General features: G+C 45.9%; 1 protein-coding gene across 1 annotated transcript in view; it reads left to right on the plus strand.

Annotated features, from left to right (window-relative positions):
- Positions 1–12,557: 12,557 nt before the first annotated feature.
- LOC124619923 (odorant receptor coreceptor-like) overlaps positions 12,558–19,043 on the plus strand; it is a 39,574-nt gene continuing 33,088 nt past the window's right edge. The window contains exons 1-2 of the mRNA XM_047146566.1: positions 12,558–12,680; positions 17,936–18,456. Coding sequence (XP_047002522.1) covers positions 12,579–12,680; positions 17,936–18,456 — 623 coding nt within the window. The 5' untranslated portion in view covers positions 12,558–12,578. The remainder of the gene's footprint in view (positions 12,681–17,935; positions 18,457–19,043) is intronic.

A 19,043-nucleotide genomic window follows, 5' to 3' on the forward strand; every position in this document is an offset into this window, starting at 1 on the left:
AAACCAGTCACGAACTACTGTGGCCCGATGACACGATATCGCTGTTTGGCAGCATGAAGTTCGTAAATGGCTGCAAATGCTCTCCCTGTAGCGGAACATAACCATATCCTGTGGATGATTGGTTCACTTGGACCAGTCCATTCCATGTAAACACAGTAGACACCATTATAGAGCCACCATCAACCTGCACAGTGCCTTGGTGACAAACTGGGTTCATGGCTTCACAGACCACACTCGAACCCTACCATCAGCTCTTACCAATGGAGGGGCTCATCTGATTGAGCCATACTTTTCCATTCGTCTAGGGTCCAACTTACACGGTCACGAGCCCAGGAGAGGCGCTGCAGGCGATGTCGTGCTGTTAGGAAATACACTCGCGGCAGCCGCCTGCTGCCATAGCCCATTAACGCCAAATTATTTCGACGCACTGTCCTAACGGATATGTTAATTCTACGTCCAAAATTGATTTCTGTGGTTACTTCACTCATTGCTGCTTGTCTGTAAGCACTGAAAACTCTGTGCAAAACGCCGCATCTCTCGGTCGTTAAGAGAAGGCCGTCAGCCAATGATTCGTCCGTGATGAGAGGTAATACCTGAAATTTGGAACTTTTATCACAATCGTCACACTGTGGATCTCGGAATGTTGAATTCCCTAACGATTTCCGTAATGGAATGTCCCATGCATCTAGCTCCAACTACCATTCCGCTGTCAAAGTTAGTTAATTCCCGTCGTGCGCCATAATAAAGTCGGATACATTTTCACATAAACCCCCTGAACGCAAATGACAGTTTCGCCACAGCACTACAAGAAGAATGGGAGAACACCCCTTGAAAACCTTACAGTACCTGTACTTATCCACTCTGAGACGACTGGAGGCTGTTTCGCATGCCAGCGGGTTTCCTACTTTGCTATTTCTTGATGTTTCCGTAATTTTCTCCAACATCCCAATCTAAATCGCACTCTAAGTCAAAAATGACGAACCACGAAGCAATTACCCAAATGGACCGAAAATCCGTAGACGTGATGTTCATGTGCAGACCAACGAATGATAACAGGTTTAGAAAAATTGGATGATTTATTCGAGAGAAGGTGCATCACAAATTGAGTAAGTCAATAGCGTGTTGGTCCACCTCTGGCCCTTAAACAAGCAGTTATTCGGCTTTACATTACTTGACAGAGCTGTTGGATGCCCACCTGAGAGGACTATCGACCAAAATTTTATCAAACTGTCGCGTGTGGAAACTTCTGAGGTGGCTGGCGGGCCCTGTCCATAATGTTGAAATAGTTCTCAGTTGGGGTGAGCCGGCGATCTTGCTGTCCGGCGAAGGGTGTTGTACACACGAAGACAAGCAATAGAAACAATCGGCGCGGGCAGACGGGCTTTATCTACCTGAAATGTTTTGCAATGAAGGGCAACAAATCGGGCTGTAGAACCTCGTCGACATACTGTTCTGCTGTGAGGATTCCGCAAATGACAAACAGAAGTGTCCTGCTCAGAAACGGAATGGCAACCTAGAGCATCACTACTGTTTTTGTGGCCATATGGCTGGCAACCCCTGCCCAGGGTGTCAACAGACACGACTTCACTGGTCATCAGAACTCATCGGGACTCATCACTGGAGACAACTGTACTCCAGTCAATGTGATTCCTGGCCACAGACGTGTCTGGATATGTTATGGACAGTGGTGCCATACAAACCTGACCGTCGCCCATGATAATGGCCCATAAGCCACTGCTTTTCATAGCAGGAGCCAAGTCGTTGTTATCCACGGCACATTTACAGGGTGTTTCAAAAATGACCGGTATATTTGAAAGGGCAATAAAAACTAAACGAGCAGCGATAGAAATACACCGTTTGTTGCAATATGCTTGGGACAACCAACAGTACATTTTCAGGCGGACAAACTTTCGAAATTACAGTAGTTACAATTTTCAACAAAAGATGGCGCTGCAAGTGATGTGAAAGATATAGAAGACAACGCAGTCTGTGGGTGCGCCATTCTGTACGTCGTCTTTCTGCTGTAAGCGTGTGCTGTTCACAGCGTGCACGTGTGCTGTGGACAACATGGTTTATTCCTTAGAACAGAGGATTTTTCTGGTGTTGGAATTCCACCACCTAGAACACAGTGTTGTTGCAACAAGACGAAATTTCAACGGATGTTTAATGTAACCAAAGGACCGAAAGGCGATGCAATAAAGGATCTGTTTGAAAAATTTCAACGGACTGGGAACGTGACGGATGAACGTGCTGGAAAGGTAGGGCGACCGCGTACGGCAACCACTGAGGGCAACGCGCAGCTAGTGCAGCAGGTGATCCAACAGCGGCCTCGGGTTTCCGTTCGCCGTGTTGCAGCTGCGATCCAAATGACGCCAACGTCCACGTATCGTCTCATGCGCCAGAGTTTACACCTCTATCCATACAAAATTCAAACGCGGCAACCCCTCAGCGCCGCTACCATTGCTGCACGAGAGACATTCGCTAACGATATAGTGCACAGGATTGATGACGGCGATATGCATGTGGGCAGCATTTGGTTTACTGACGAAGCATATTTTTACCTGGACGGCTTCGTCAATAAACAGAACTGGCGCATATGGGGAACTGAAAAGCCCCATGTTGCAGTCCCATCGTACTGGTCTGGACCGCCATTTCTTCCAAAGGAATCATTGGCCCATTTTTCAGATCCGAAACGATTACTGCATCACGCTATCTGGACATTCTTCGTGAATTTGTGGCGGTACAAACTGCCTTAGACGACACTGCGAACACCTCGTGGTTTATGCAAGATGGTGCCCGGCCACATCGCACGGCCGACGTCTTTAATTTCCTGAATGAATATTTCGATGTTCGTGTGATTGCTTTGGGTTATCCGAAACATACAGGAGGCGGCGTGGATTGGCCTCCCTATTCGCCAGACATGAACCCCTGTGACTTCTTTCTGTGGGGACACTTGAAAGATCAGGTGTACCGCCAGAATCCAGAAACAATTGAACAGCTGAAGCAGTACATCTCATCCGCATGTGAAGCCATTCCGCCAGACACGTTGTCAAAGGTTTCGGGTAATTTCATTCAGAGACTACGCCATATTATAGCTACGCATGGTGGATATGTGGAAAATATCGTACTATAGAGTTTCCCAGACCGCAGCGCCATCTGTTGTTGAAAATTGTAACCACTGTAATTTCGAAAGTTTGTCCGCCTGAAAATGTACGGTTGTCCCAAGCATATTGCAACAAACGGTGTATTTCTATCGCTGCTCGTTTAGTTTTTATTGCCGTTTCAAATATGCCAGTCATTTTTGAAACACCCTGTATATCACAGTGGTACGTCGTCTAACTCTATGTACTTAAAAAAAAGCTGATAAAAATGCTCTTAACGTCTTTTTAAGAGACAGTCTTCCCACCTTCCGATCTGATCATGTAAGTAACTCTTCCAGTCCATATGTGACATAACAGCAAACAAGCACTTAACAGTATTGGTTAACCAAGAGTGTTTTTAACCAATACTGATCATGTAAGTTTAGAAAAGTTGTGGAATGTTTTCAAAGAGATAGTATCGACAGCAATTGAGAGATATATACCACATAAATTAATAAGTGATGGTACTGATCCCCCATGGTACGCAAAACGGGTCAGATCGTTGTTGCAGAAGCAACGAAAAAAGCATGCCAAATTTAAAAGACCGCAAAATCCCCAAGATTGGCAAAGTTTTACAGAAGTTCGAAATATTGCCCGTACTTCAATGCGAGATGCTTTTAATAATGTCCACAACGGAATTCTGTCTCGAAATCTGGCAGAAAACCCAAAGAGATTCTGGTCATACATAAAGCACACTGCGCGATAACAAAGGCGAAGTCACTGATGACAGTGCCACTAAAGCATGGTTATTAAACACGGTTTTCCGAAACTCTTTCATCAAAGAAGACGAAGTAAATATTCCTGAATTCCAATCAAGAACAACTGCCAAGATGAGAAACGTAGAAGTAGATATCCTCGAAGTAACGAAGCAGCTTAAATCCATTAATAAAGGCAAGGCCTCCGGTCCAGATTGTGTGCCAGTCAGGTTCCTCTCAGAGTATGCTGATAAAGTAGCTCCATATTTAGCAATTATATACAACCACTCGCTCACAGAAAGATCCGTACCTAAAAACTGGAAATTACTCAAGTCACACCAATATCCCAAAAGGGAAGTAGGAGTAATCCGCTGAATTACAGGCCTATATCACTAACGTCGATTTTCAGTAGGTTTTTGGAACATATACTGTATGCGAACATTATGAAGTACCTCGAAGAAAACGATTTATTGACACAGAGTCAGCACGGTTTCAGAAAATATCGTTCTTGTGAAACACAAGTAGCTCTTTATACTCATGAAGTAATAAGTGCTATCGACAGGGGATGTCGAATTGATTCCATATTTTTAGATTTCCAGAAGGCTTTCGACACCGTTCCTCAGAAGCGTCTTCTAACCAAACTGCGTGCCTGGATTCGTGATTTCCTGCCAGAAAGGACACAGTTCGTAGTAATAGACGGAAAGTCATAGAGTAAAACAGAAGTAATACCCGGCGTTTCCTCTATTGTTCCTGATCTATTGTAACGACATAAGAGACAATCTTAGTAGCCATCTTAGATTGTTTGCAGATGATGCTGTCATTTACCGTCTTGCAAAGTCATCAGAACGACTTGCAAAATTATTTAGATAAGATATCTGTAGGGTGCGAAAAGTGGTAATAGACCCTGAATAAGGAAAAGTGTGAAGTTATCCACATGAGTACTAAAACAAATCAGCTAAATTTCGATTACGCGATAAGTCACACAAATGTGAAGGCTGTAAATTCAACTAAATACTTAGGGATTACAATTACAAATAACCTAAATTGGAACGATCACGTAGATAATGTTGTAGGTAGAGAAAACCAAAGACTGCGATTCACTGGCAGAACACTTAGAAGGTGCAACAGGTCTACTGAAGAGACTGCTTACACCACGCTTGTCCGCCCTATTCCTGAGTATTGCTGTGCGGTGTGGGATCCGCATCAGCTGGGACTGACGGATGACATCGAAAAAGTACAAAGATGGGCAGCTCGTTTTGTATTATCGCGGAATAGAGGAGATAGTGTCGCAGACATGATACGTGAATTGGAGTAGGAATCATTAAATCAAAGGCGCTTTTCGTTGCGACGGGATCTTATCATGAAATTTCAATCACCAGTTTTCTCCTCCGATTGCGAAAACATTCTGTTGGCACCCACCTACATAGGGAGAAATGATCATCACGATAAAATAACAGAAATGAGGGCTCGCACCGAAACATTTAAGTGCTCGTTTTTCCCGCGCGCCATTCGAGAGTGTGTAAGTAGGCTGTTTAGGTTTTTATGTTGGTAACGCCACATAGCGCTCTATATGAAAATCACTGACTGTGCTGTGTAATGGCTGTGGTTGGTTTGCATTGTTGGAGTATATGCTATTGTAGTGTTGGGCAGTTGGCTGTTAACCAGCGCGTAGCGTTGCGCAGTTGGAGGTGAGCCACCAACAGTGGTGGATGTGGGGAGAGAAATGGCGGAGTTTTGAGAACGGATGATCTGGACGTGTGTCCATCAGATACAGTAAATTTGTGAGACTGGATGTCACGAACTGCTATATATTATGACTATTGAACACTATTGAGGTAAGTACATTGTTTGTTCTCTATCAAAATCTTTCATTTGCTAACTATGCCTATCAGTAGTTAGTGCCTTCAGTAGTTTGAATCTTTTATTTAGCTGGCAGTAGTGGCGCTCGCTGTATTGCAGTACTTCGAGTAACGAAGATTTGTGTGATGGTGGTGGTGGTGGTGGTTAGTGTTTAACGTCCCGTCGACAACGAGGTCATAAGAGACGGAGCGCAAGCTCGGGTTAGGGAAGGATTAGGAAGGAAATCGGCCGTGCCCTTTCAAAGGAACCATCCCAGCATTTGCCTGAAGCGATTTAGGGAAATCACGGAAAACCTAAATCAGGATGGCCGGAAACGGGATTGAACCGTCGTCCTCCCGAATGCGAGTCCAGTGTGCTAACCACTGCGCCACCTCGCTCGGTGATTTGTGTGAGGTAAGTGATTTGTGAAAGGTATAGGTTAATGTTAGTCAGGTTCACTGTTTTGTAGGTATTATTGAAAGTCACATTGCGTTGCGCTAAAAATATTGTGTGTCAGTTTAGTGTTGATCAGAATAGGTAAAGAGCGAAATGTCTGAGCACGTTCAGTTTTCTTCAGCTGATTGAAAATCAAATAACGTAAGAGGTTTATCAGCACAGTAATTCATAAATTTTTCTAAGGGTACGTTTTAGGGGGAACGGTAGAGAGACAGCTTGAAGGTGGTACATTGAACGCTCTGCCAGGCACTTTATTGTGAATAGCAGAGTAATCACGTTGATGTAGATGTAGACGTGTATGCCCCGTTTTGTTTCACATCATGGCAGGCTATTCTGGGCTTATATTTCAGGAACATAACGCCCGCCCGCAAACGGTGAGAGTTTCTACTGCTTATCTCCTTGCTTGCCAAACCATATCTCGACCAGGAAGGTTGTTGAATCTTCCCCATTTGAGGACATTTGGAGCATTACAGGCATGACCCTCCAACCATATCGTGATTTTGAGGATCTAACGCTCCATTTGGTTACTCAATTTTTGAATACCTTTCTCTTGAATAAACCATCCAGTTTACCTGAAACTGTGATCATTTGTTTGGGTGTACATGTACATAATACCTACATGTACATCCGAACCTTTTGGATAATTCCTCCATCGTGCATCGTTCTTTCCTTCGTCTTAGAGTGCATTAATAAGAAAGATCATGGATTAATGATTACAAATGCGTCTTTTAGCAGATGAAGACCACAGTACAGGAAGTGCGGTTCCTGGTGGGTCCTGCGGGGTCGGCACTGGGATGGCTGGGCATGTGGCGGCTGCCCGGAAGCCCGCCAGTCGGGCTCAGGATGCTGAGGGGTGCTGCGGTGATCGCCCTGGAATTCATTCTCTGCAGCCTCTCTGTGCTGCTGCTTCTGGTGGACCCGCCTTCCGATGCGGAGAGCTACCGTGAGACCTGCTTCTTCACCATGGCGAGCTTCACCTGGCTGATACGGGTGAGTTCACGTACCTCGCTCGCTGATAGTTCCATCCCCATGCGAATAACTGCCACTGTGAGGAACGTAGTTCCAATCCGAAAGCAGAGTCGAGAATGAAGTGCAACCTTTAGCACTGAAAGCTCATTTGTTAGACTTACCAAAGTACAGACAGAACAGAATTGCTTCCTGACAGAGACAACTGATACACTCGCTAAACCCGCTGGGCAAAACAGGTAATAGTATTGTGGAAAGGGCCAAAGGTTGAGGTCAGTTTCTCCTTCTAATGGTCATTTATTATAATTTAATAATCTCCAAACAAGAAATCTTAACAGATCAACAAGATAAAAATCCAATTAAGATAACAATAAAATAATTTTAAAAAACAGTAAATATATGCAAAGTGCAATACAAATGGCTGAGGGTCACAATTAAAGTTCAAAATTCTAGAATGTGATACTGTAGACTTTTAAAGGCAGAAGGCCGCATAGTTCAAGCTTGAAAGATAAATTTACATCTACATCAACATGATTACTCTGCAATTCACGTTTAAGTGCTTGGCAGAAGGTTCATCGAACCACTATCATACTATCTCTCTACCATTTCACTCCCGAACAGCGCGCGGGAAAAACGAACACCTAAACCTTTCTGTTCGACCTCTGATTCCTCTTATTTTATTTTTATGATCATTCCTACCTATGTAGGTTAAGCTGAACAAAATATTTTCGCATTCGGAAGAGAAAGTTGGTGACTGAAATTTCGTAAATACACTCCTGGAAATTGAAATAAGAACACCGTGAATTCATTGTCCCAGGAAGGGGAAACTTTATTGACACATTCCTGGGGTCAGATACATCACATGATCAGACAGAACCACAGGCACATAGACACAGGCAACAAAGCATGTACAATGTCGGCACTAGTGCAGTGTATATCCACCTTTCGCAGCAATGCAGGCTGCTATTCTCCCATGGAGACGATCGTAGAGATGCTGGATGTAGTCCTGTGGAACGGCTTGCCATGCCATTTCCACCTGGCGCCTCAGTTGGGCCAGCGTTCGTGCTAGACGTGCAGACCGCGTGAGACGACGCTTCATCCAGTCCCAAACATGCTCAATGGGGGACAGATCCGGAGATCTTGCTGGCCAGGGTAGTTGACTTACACCTTCTAGAGCACGTTGGGTGGCACGGGATACATGCGGACGTGCATTGTCCTGTTGGAACAGCAAGTTCCCTTGCCGGTCTAGGAATGGTAGAACGATGGGTTCGATGACGGTTTGGATGTACCGTGCACTATTCAGTGTCCCCTCGACGATCACCAGTGGTGTACGGCCAGTGTAGGAGATCGCTTCCCACACCATGATGCCGGGTGTTGGCCCTGTGTGCCTCGGTCGTATGCAGTCCTGATTGTGGCGCTCACCTGCACGGCGCCAAACACGCATACGACCATCATTGGCACCAAGGCAGAAGCGACTCTCATCGCTGAAGACGACATGTCTCCATTCGTCCCTCCATTCACGCCTGTCGCGACACCACTGGAGCCGGGTGCACGACGTTGGGGCGTGAGCGGAAGACGGCCTAACGGTGTGCGGGACCGTAGCCCAGCTTCATGGAGACGGTTGCGAATGGTCCTCGCCGATACCCCAGGAGCAACAGTGTCCCTAAGTTGCTGAGAAGTGGCGGTGCGGTCCCCTACGGCACTGCGTAGGATCCTACGGTCTTGGCGTGCATCCGTGCGTCGCTGCGGTCCGGTCCCAGGTCGACGGGCACGTGCACCTTCCGCCGACCACTGGCGACAACATCGATGTACTGTGGAGACCTCACGCCCCACGTGTTGAGCAATTCGTCGGTACGTCCACCCGGCCTCCCGCATGCCCACTATACGCCCTCGCTCAAAGTCCGTCAACTGCACATACGGTTCACGTCCACGCTGTAGCGGCATGCTACCAGTGTTAAAGACTGCGATGGAGCTCCGTATGCCACGGCAAATTGGCTGACACTGACGGCGGCGGTGCACAAATGCTGCGCAGCTAGGGCCATTCGACGGCCAACACCGCGGTTCCTGGTGTGTCCGCTGTGCCGTGCGTGTGATCATTGCTTGTACAGCCCTCTCGCAGTGTCCGGAGCAAGTATGGTAGGTCTGACACACCGGTGTCAATGTGTTCTTTTTTCCATTTCCAGGAGTGTAGATCTAGCCGCGACGAAAAACGTCTTTGCTTTAATGACTTCCATCCCAACTCGCGTATCATATCTGCCACACTCTCTCCCCTATTACGTGATAATACAAAACGAGCTGCTCTTTTTTGCACCCTTTCGATGTCCTCCGTCAATCCCACCTGGTAAGGATCCCACACCGCGCAGCAATATTCTAACAGAGGACGAACAAGTGTAGTGTAAGCTGTCTCCTTAGTGGACCTTTTGTATCTTCTAAGTGTCCTGCCAATGAAACGCAACCTTTGGCTCGCCTTCCCCACAGTATTATCTACGTGGTCTTTCCAACTGAAGTTGTTCGTAATTTTAACACCCAGGTACTTAGGTAAATTGACAGCCTTGAGAATTGTACTATTTATCGAGTAATCGAATTCCAACGGATTTCATTTGGAACTCATGTAGATCACCTCACACTTTTCGTTATTTATCGTCAACTGCCACCTGCCACACCATACAACAATCTTTTCTAAATCGCTTTGCAACTGATACTGGCCTTCGGATGACCTTACTAGACGGTAAATTACAGCATCATCTGCGAACAACCTAAGAGAACTGCTCAGATTTTGCAAAATTTTAAGAGAATTAAGAAAAAGGGCCATAAGCCTTGAACTTAAGGTAGCTGACAACGGGTAATTAAACACCGGTGGCACTCAGAAGCCTCCAGGGAGGTCGGTCAGCCATTGTTCACTTAGACGAGACAGGTCACCCAACTACGCTTATCCGTCGGAAACCAACCAGGCGACAGACACGGACCGACCGACAAAACTTGTTTGCGACCAATCGGTACATGAGAACTCAAACACCAAAGTTAGGAACGTGATTATCGACAATATGTATCTAACCACTCAACATGTATGAACATGGCTTGTGTGGTTGAAACCACTGCTCAACTTTGACGTCCCGGGTCGGAGAACCACGAAGCCCGTGGCGATCGGACAGCTCCACACGCGCTCCTACATTGCGCAGGGACCGGCAGCGGACCCAGAGACTCCACCGAGCGGAGATATCTTCCCTGGTCCGCAGCAACTGACCGACTGCTTGCTGGTCCGTCCACGACTGCTGCTCCATCGCAGATGCACTGCTGATGCGTCTCCCGTTCACTTCTAGTCACACAAAGGCGGAAATACTGGCTCGGACCCATCCATGCAGAGGAAACACGCCCACTGGCTAACCGACATCCCTGCACGAGGAAAGGACCGACAAAAGTTCCACAAGATGGTAATTGAAGGGGCTCAGAAGTGCTCAGAGAACCAGTCATACGTCGCGCGATGAGACGACCGACCTCTCAGAGCTAGTACGCCGACAACATTTAAAATAATCGTCAGTGGAACTGACGCCAAATACACACAGAACCTGAGAAACACTTGCAGGAAGACCTGAACGATACAACAGCAACTAATCACGCATCGGGAGTCGGTGCACACACACACACACACACACACACACACACACACACACACACACACACAGCCGACTCATGAACGATCGGCGAGCCAAAACACGTCGTTCGGTAGGACGACCTACCGACGATCCACCAAAACCGTGGCCCGGCTCAAGTGATGCGTGGAGGCAATGGTCGGGCGAGCCATGTGGACGCAGACCTCACTGCTTCTCCAACTGACTGCACTAGTGTCGCATTGCAACTCCCTGACTGGCTGGTCCGAGCTGAGCTCCAGACGCGTTCCAACTGACTGGCAGACCCGAACTCGTAACCCGAACTCACTGGCTTACGACAAACTACGACCGGGAAGAAATAGCAGTCAAGTAAAGATACTACTAGAGGGGATGTATCGATACCCGCTGCTAGCGCCAGTCACAGTCAGGGAAAGCAGCAACTCACTGACATTAGTAATTCAAATAAACGTAGTCAGATGGAAGTATGTTAAAAAGAGGGTGTAAAATAGATGATGACGGGAACACGAGCCACGCACTGCTCAAGTACAAAAATAACAAATACAGGGTGTTACAAAAAGGTACGGCCAAACTTTCAGGAAACATTCCTCTCACACAAATAAAGAAAAGATGTTATGTGGACATGTGTCCGGAAACGCTTAATTTCCATGTTAGAGCTTATTTTAGTTTCGTCGGTATGTTCTTCCACCTACGCTCAATGGAGCACGTCATCATGATTTCATACGGGATACACTACCTGTGCTGCTAGAATATGTGCCTTTACAAGTACGACACAACATGTGGTTCATGCACGATGGAGCTACTTCACATTTCAGTCGAAGTGTTCGTAAGGTTCTCAACAACAGATTCAGTGACCGATGGATGGGTAGAGGCGGACCAATTCCATGGCCTCCACGCTCTCCTGACCTCAACCCTCTTGACTTTCATTTATGGGGCCGTTTTAAACCTCTTGTTTACACAACCCCGGTGCCAAATGTGGAAACTCTTCGTGCTCGTATTGTGGACGTCTGTGATACAATACGCCATTCTCCAGGGCTGCATCAGCGCATCAGGGATTCCATGCGACGGAGGGTGGATGCATGTATCCTCGCTAACGGAGGACATTTTGATCATTTCCTGTAAAAAAGTGTTTGAAGTCACGCTGGTACGCTCTGTTGCTGTGTGTTTCCATTCCATAATTAATGTGATTTGAAGAGAAGTAATAAAATGAGCTCTGACATGGAAAGTAAGCATTTCCGGACACATGTCCACCTAACATATTTTCTTTCTTTGTGTGTAAGGAATGTTTCCTGAAAGTTTGGCCGTACCTTTTTGTAACACCCTGGATATGATAATCATAAAAGTCTGAATAAATTTTCATTGTCTGTACAGTTACGGTTATAGTAGTACATTTAACGTATGAAGTTCGACTGTAATTATTACGCAAGAAGCAAATTTTACAACGGAAATCCATATACTTCTAATCTATAATATTATTAGTAATTTTACAGTAACTGACAATTTAAATTCAGGCATTCTGCCTAACTGATATATTGGGTCCAAGGGATATTTCCGAGCGCACGATGTACTTTGTAAATTAAATACTCATGTAAATGTTAAATATAGTTCCCAGACTATTTTACAAAGAGAAGCTCTGAAACTGCATTTATATCTTTGAATAGTTGTCGCAATAAACTCACTTTCTTACTGAAACAGTTAACTGATAAATGCTGCCAAATCAATAGTTTTAAAACCAGTTTGTATGTCCTGAAAAGCCTGAAGTGTGTGGTCTGCACACATATACATTCACACAAATGTAATTTTTGTGTTGGCAGGGCACGTTCTTCATGCTGGAGAGTTCCAGACTGGAGAACCTAATGTCCATCTTGCTGGATTCGGCGAAGCAGTTTCCTGATGACGGCGTCGGCATCCGTAGCAATTATCGCAAGAGGACCGTCATGCTGTCCCTCCTCTGGCAGGTTAGATCTTATTATGAGTCGCAATCACTCAAAACCGTGTGCGCTGTCAGTTAATGCAGTGCTTTTTATGGGCCAAGCTTGTGTCCTTTCTTGTAGTATGACGGACTGCTTTAAATTTTCCATGAAAAGTATTAAGGGCTATAAAAAGTTCTGAAAAGTGATGGCGTAACTTGCAGTCACTGTACCATGTTTCACAATCTCCATCTCATCTACATCTACAGCTACAAGGTTACTTTGCGATTCACACTTAAGTGCCTGGCAGAGGGTTCATCGAACCATTTTCATACTTCTTCTCTACCATTCCAATCTCGAATGGCTCGCGGGAAAAAGGAACACCTACATCTTTCCGTTCGAACTCTAATTTCTGTTATTTTATTATGATGATCATTCTTCTCTACGTAGGTGGATATCAACAAAATAATTACGCATTCGGAAGAGAAAGTTGGTGATTGAAATTTCGTAAATAGATCTCGCCGCAAAGAAAACTGCCTTTCTTTCAGTGACTGCCACCCCAACTCGTGTATCATATCAGTGAAACTCTCACCCATATAGCACGACAACACGAAACGAGCTACCCTTCTTTGCACTTTTTCGATGTCCTCCATCAATCCTACCTGGTAAGGATCACAGACCGCGCAGCAATATTCCAGTCTTCTAAGTGTTCTGCCAACAAAACCCAGTCTTTGTTTCGCCTTCCCCACAATATTATCTATGTGGTCTTTCCAGTTTAAGTTGCTCGTAATTGTAATTCCTAGGTATTTAGTCGAATTGACAGCCCTCAGATTTTTGCGATTTATCGTGTACCCAAAATTTATCGGATTTCTTTTAGTACCCATGCGGATGACCTCGCACTTTTCTTTGTTTAGTGCTAATTGCCTTTTTTCGCACCATACAGACATTCTCTCAAGATCATTTTGTTGTTGTAATTCCCCTGCAGATGAAGTTTTATCCCTCACGTAGTTTTCACATCATGGTGAGTCTCCTTCTACTCTAGTACACTGACGGAAGGAAATCGCAAGAGCAAGAAGGGTTTGCGCGACATCAACCAAAGTTGTTAGCTGTACTTCTACATCTGAAACGTGATGACATTCCAGATTTCTTACCAGCTGCAGAGAGTGGCGCTAGAAGCGTCGCTGCGAGGATGCAAATCAATTTTGCTTAAAATACACGTTGTAAAAGTATTGAGCGTTAATTTTGAATTTGGAAATTTGTGGGAAGTTCCTATGGGACCAAACTGCTGAGGTCATCGGCCCCTAGACCTACACACCACTTAATCTAACTTAAACTAACTTACGGTAAGGACAACACACATACCCATGCCATAGGGAGGACTCGAACCTCCGACGTGGGGAGCCGCGTGAACTGTGGCAAGACGCCCCGCGCGGAGAGCGTTAATTACGCTGAAATTGGTCGTGGTGACTTGTTGTTAGACAAGAATGCCTTTAAGGTGCCAAAGATCCCGCAATCAGTTTGAACGAGGTCGTGTAACAGGGTTACGAGAAACTGGTGTTTCTCCTGCGATATTGCAGAAAGACTTGGCACCATTGTGAAAACTGTACTTCCCTGCTGGCAGCGGTGGTCACAAGAAAGTGTCGTCGCAAATAGACCGGGCTGCGTAGGGCCACGTGGCACTACCGAGAGGGAAGACCATCGTGTTTGGAGCATCTGCAGCAGCAATTTGAGCAGCAGTTGGCACCACAGTGGCACAACGGTCAGTTGCAAATCGGTTACTTTAAGGACAGCTCCGAGCCAGACGCCCTGTATCTTGCATTCCACTCACCTCAAAGCAACATCTTTCACGACTTCAGTCCTGTCGAACGAGAGCTCATTGGAGGACAGGTTAGAGGTTCGTTGTGTATTCTGATGAAAAGTGCTTCTGCCTTGGTCCTATTGATGGCCATGTGTTGGTTAGAAGGAGGGCAACTGAGAGCCTGCAACCAACCAGTCTGAGTGCTAGACACACTGGACCTACACCTGCAGTTATGGTCTGGGAGGCGATTCCGTATGACAGCAGGATAACTCTCGTGGTTATTTCAGGTACCCTGACTGCAAATTTGTACGTCACTCTGATGGTTCGACCTGCTGTGCTGCCGTTTATGAACGGTATTCCATGGAGTGTTTTCAATCAGGATAACACTCGCGCCGGCCGGTGTGACCGAGCGCTTCTAGACGCTTCAGTCTGGAACTGCGCGACCGCTACGGTCGCAGGTTCGAATCCTGCCTCGGGCATGGATGTGTGTTGTGTCCTTAGGTTAGTTAGGTTTAAGTAGTTCTAAGTTATATGGCACTGATGACCTCAGATGTTAAGTCCCATAGTTCAAAAATGGTTCAAATGGCTCTGAGCACTATGGGACTTAACTTCTAAGGTCATCAGTCCTCTAGAACTTAGAACTACTTCAACCTAACTAACGTAAGGACATCACACACATCCATGCCCGAGGCCGGATTCGAACCTGCGACCGCAGCGGTCACGCCGTTCCAGACTGAAGCGCCTAGAACCGTTCGGCCACACCGGCCGGCTAGGGCAATACACTTGAACCGTATCATCTTCATCTTTGCCCAGGGGTGGTGGGTCGTCTTCCGGAACCTTGGCTTTGCTCTGGCGCGATTGGTCCGTTTGCTTTTAAATTTCGGAGGGCGCTGCGTTCTGGGGAGAGACCTGCTGACGACGAGAGTATCGAGTGCTGCTGCCGGAGTGAGACGGGGAGTTTAGTTTCCGGTTGTGTGGCAGCGCAATGTTGTGGGAAAGGTGGTATAACTTCCTGTGAACGCACGTGATTGCTACGAGCGTGTGTACTCGGGACGGCGGCAGTCGTTCTGGACGGGCTGTGTGGTAAGGAAGCTCGGCGTGGCAACTGTTGACTTGGCATGTCCGCGTTGCTATGGCGGAACTGGGACGATTGACATAACTCGAGTTGGTGCTGGTTGCAACCTGTCGCCGAATGCTTGTCTGCTTTCTGTACTATCGGTGAGAATTTCTTGACTTGATGTGTCTCACTCAATTTCTGCCCGTGTCGTCGGGTGTGTTTTGCTCTAAGGTCGTGTGCCATGGTGTTTCGCAATTTTAGTAGGCTCAGGCGTGCCCGATATCCCGATTCAATGATCTGCTGTTATATTGTCAAGTGTAACTATCACTAGAAACGAGTGTTAACTCTCTGTGCCTTAATAACTGAACCCATAATATTATCTGTGGTTGAAATTTTATTCTGACAAGCGCAATAACGATCTTGGGTTTTACAATTTGTTGGGTGGTATTATTATTTAGTACTGGCCGTCACATTTATTAAGTCGAAGATTTACGAAGGCCAGTGGGCGTCATTAACAGTTCCTGCCTAGATAGGCGTTATATTTTGAACCATGTGTTTCAATGTTTAGTAATTTTTATTTTATATGTTATAGAGAGTTGATGTCATGCCCTATATGGACGATTCGCCACGTTGGTGAAGATTCTAGTTGTTCTGCTGGTCTGTGCCACATTGCAAAAGCAGGCAGTCCTAGCACAGCTGATTGTAAATTTTTCTTAGTGGTGAAGAGCACGGGTTGGTTTTAATTGCTAACTCACGAACTTCAACCATTCTAAAATATTTATTACTACTGATATTCAGGCTCTTCAGGCCGAGTGGTGACGTCACTACCCATTTTTGGTTATTAATTTTATATTGTTAGCTTGTTTCATTAAAAAAAAACCTTTGGTATACGAATTTGTCTTTTGGTCTTTACTGCTCCTTTGGACGAAGTAAATTAACTGATGATTTTGCATCCTTGTAGCATTATCAAAACAGCATTTGTGGTTATATTTGATTGGCCCTTGTGGCCGAATGATTAAAGTCATTCCTTTCAGTAACTTACTGTATTAGTCAATAATTAATCAAAAGTGTTGGGTCTTTCAGACCCTGATTATCTCCTTATGTTGAATCTTAAGGTTGTCATTCTGATATTACAGTTCTGAATGTTCAGCGGCCCTTTAGGCCTGGAGTTTAAAAATTTTTATTGTGTTTTTTATATATACATACCAGTGAACAAGTGTTTTTTAATGTTTAACAAAATTAAATTGTGTTTGAAACTGCAACCTCATTTGGATCTACGCTTTCACTCCCTGCAGCCTTTGAGCTCTGCTTACCCTACGTTTTGGTTAAGTTTTCCCATACCACGACGTATCGACACTAGTTGGTTGCGTCATGGTGGAAGACACCAAAATGAATAACCTCTTCAGAGTCCTAGAAGCCTCTCGCCTTGACTTTACTGGCTGAAGATGCGACTTTGAATTTTTTTCTTCGGTGAGAGGTGGTGTGGCCTCACTTCATGGATTGACGATTTGTTTCCGGGACGAAGTGACAAACCCATGTTTCACCGCGTGTGATGATGTTCAACGTAAAAAGGTCACCATCAGTTTCGTAACGCGCAAAGAACCCCGCACAGACGGTCCTTCGCTGCTCGTCTGTCCGCACGTCTCAACATTGCAGGACGAACAGCCGTGCCGCCCGAGGTGGCCGAGCGGTTCTAGGCGCTACAGTCTGGAACTTCGCGACCTCTACGGTCGCAGGTTCGAATCCTGCCTCGGGCATGGGTGTGTGTGATGTCCTTAGGTTAGTTAGGTTTAAGTAGTTCTAAGTTCTAGGGGACTGATGACCTCAGAAGTTAAGTCCCAAAGTGCTCAGAGCCAGTGGAACCATTTTGAACTGACAGCCGTGTGCTGGCGGTGGGCACGCGGGAGATGGGACAAGTTTGTGCGACATCGTTGCAATGATGACAGACGCCTTGTCCAACACCTCGCGGTGCTTTTGTTCACTGCCAGGTCTCCGTAGATATTCTGCAAGCGTCTATGAATATCTGCGATGCTCCGGTTTTCCGCCGAAAGAAACTCATTGAGGGCTCTCTGCTTGGAACGCACCCCTGGTACAGACGCCATTTTCAAATTATTCAACAAATTATAGGGGCTGAAGCAGGAGTATTCCAAGGTGCACTGCAACTAATTCTGCATTTTCTCAACAGAAACTGGCCGAGAAAAAAATGTGTTGCATTACTTGTTAAACGCTCCTTGTTTATTAAGAAAACTCATAGGAGAACAATATGCCACGCGCCACTTTGTACGACTTCAGTCTGACACAAATCTTTTCAATCTTTGTTAACACTGGAAGGAAGCTCTCTGCTTCACACCTCCCAGACTTCAAGCGAACCACTGCTGAACTTTTTCCCTAATCCCATAGCGCCATAACCTATTAAAGCGCAATATGGATGCCTCCTGCTTGTTCCAGGCTGCTCCAGTCCTGGTGTTACCGGCGTGGATAGCACAGCCGTTGCTGGAACGGCGTTATGTGACGACTGGGAACATGACCGAGCTCTACCGGCGCCCCGTACTGTACATGTTGACGCCTGGGGACGGACAGGCGTCACCGAGTTACGAAATAGTGTACGTCCTCCAAGTAGTCTCTGTCCTGATCGCTGTCCAAACCAGCGTCATGATGGACATATACTTCTCTCACGTTTTGCTGCTGCTAGCCGCCGAACTGGATGTCCTGAATGCAAATATCGCTCGTATGCAATTGACGGCGGCAGCACGGATGGAAAGCCAGTCGATGGCGAACATGACCATCCTGGAATATTCTGGTACAGGCAGGTGGCCTTCTAAAGGAATTCATTTGTACAACAAGAATAAAATAATAGAAGAAGACGAGCTGCATAGCAGTGCACCTCTCTACGAAAATACAAGCGATGCATGTCAAGAACTCTACGAGAGCTTAGTGAAGAATGTTCGCCATCATCAGAGGATCATGATGTAAGTACGGTATACACTCTGCTTCGAAAAGGTTGTAGTGGTACCTGCGAGGTAACCGACAGTAGCCAGTAAGTTATTTGAATATTTTTTCCATACATCTGCCGTTTAGGTGCTTACACATATAGCGTGACGTGCAGCGCGCTAGATGGGAGATAGGAAGATCAGGGAGACCAGCATAGAATTCACAAGGTTGATTATCGACCGTGGCCGGTGCACTGGCCAGTCTGAGTTAGGGCTGTTGATAAAACATCTATACACCGATATTTTATCCCTAAAGTATTGATATATACAGCGTGATTCAAAAAGAATACCACAACTTTAGGAATTTAAAACTCTGCAACGACAAAAGGCAGAGCTAAGCACTATCTGTCGGCGAATTAAGGGAGCTATAAAGTTTCATTTAGTTGTACATTTGTTCGCTTGAGGCGCTGTTGACTAGGCGTCAGCGTCAGTTGATGCTAAGATGGCGACCGCTCAACAGAAAGCTTTTTATGTTATTGAGTACGGCAGAAGTGAATCGACGACAGTTGTTCAGCGTGCATTTCGAACGAAGTATGGTGTTAAACCTTCATTATAGGTGGTGTATT

This window comes from Schistocerca americana, chromosome 6 (assembly GCF_021461395.2).
Source record: "Schistocerca americana isolate TAMUIC-IGC-003095 chromosome 6, iqSchAmer2.1, whole genome shotgun sequence".
Taxonomy (NCBI): Eukaryota; Metazoa; Arthropoda; class Insecta; order Orthoptera; family Acrididae; genus Schistocerca; species Schistocerca americana.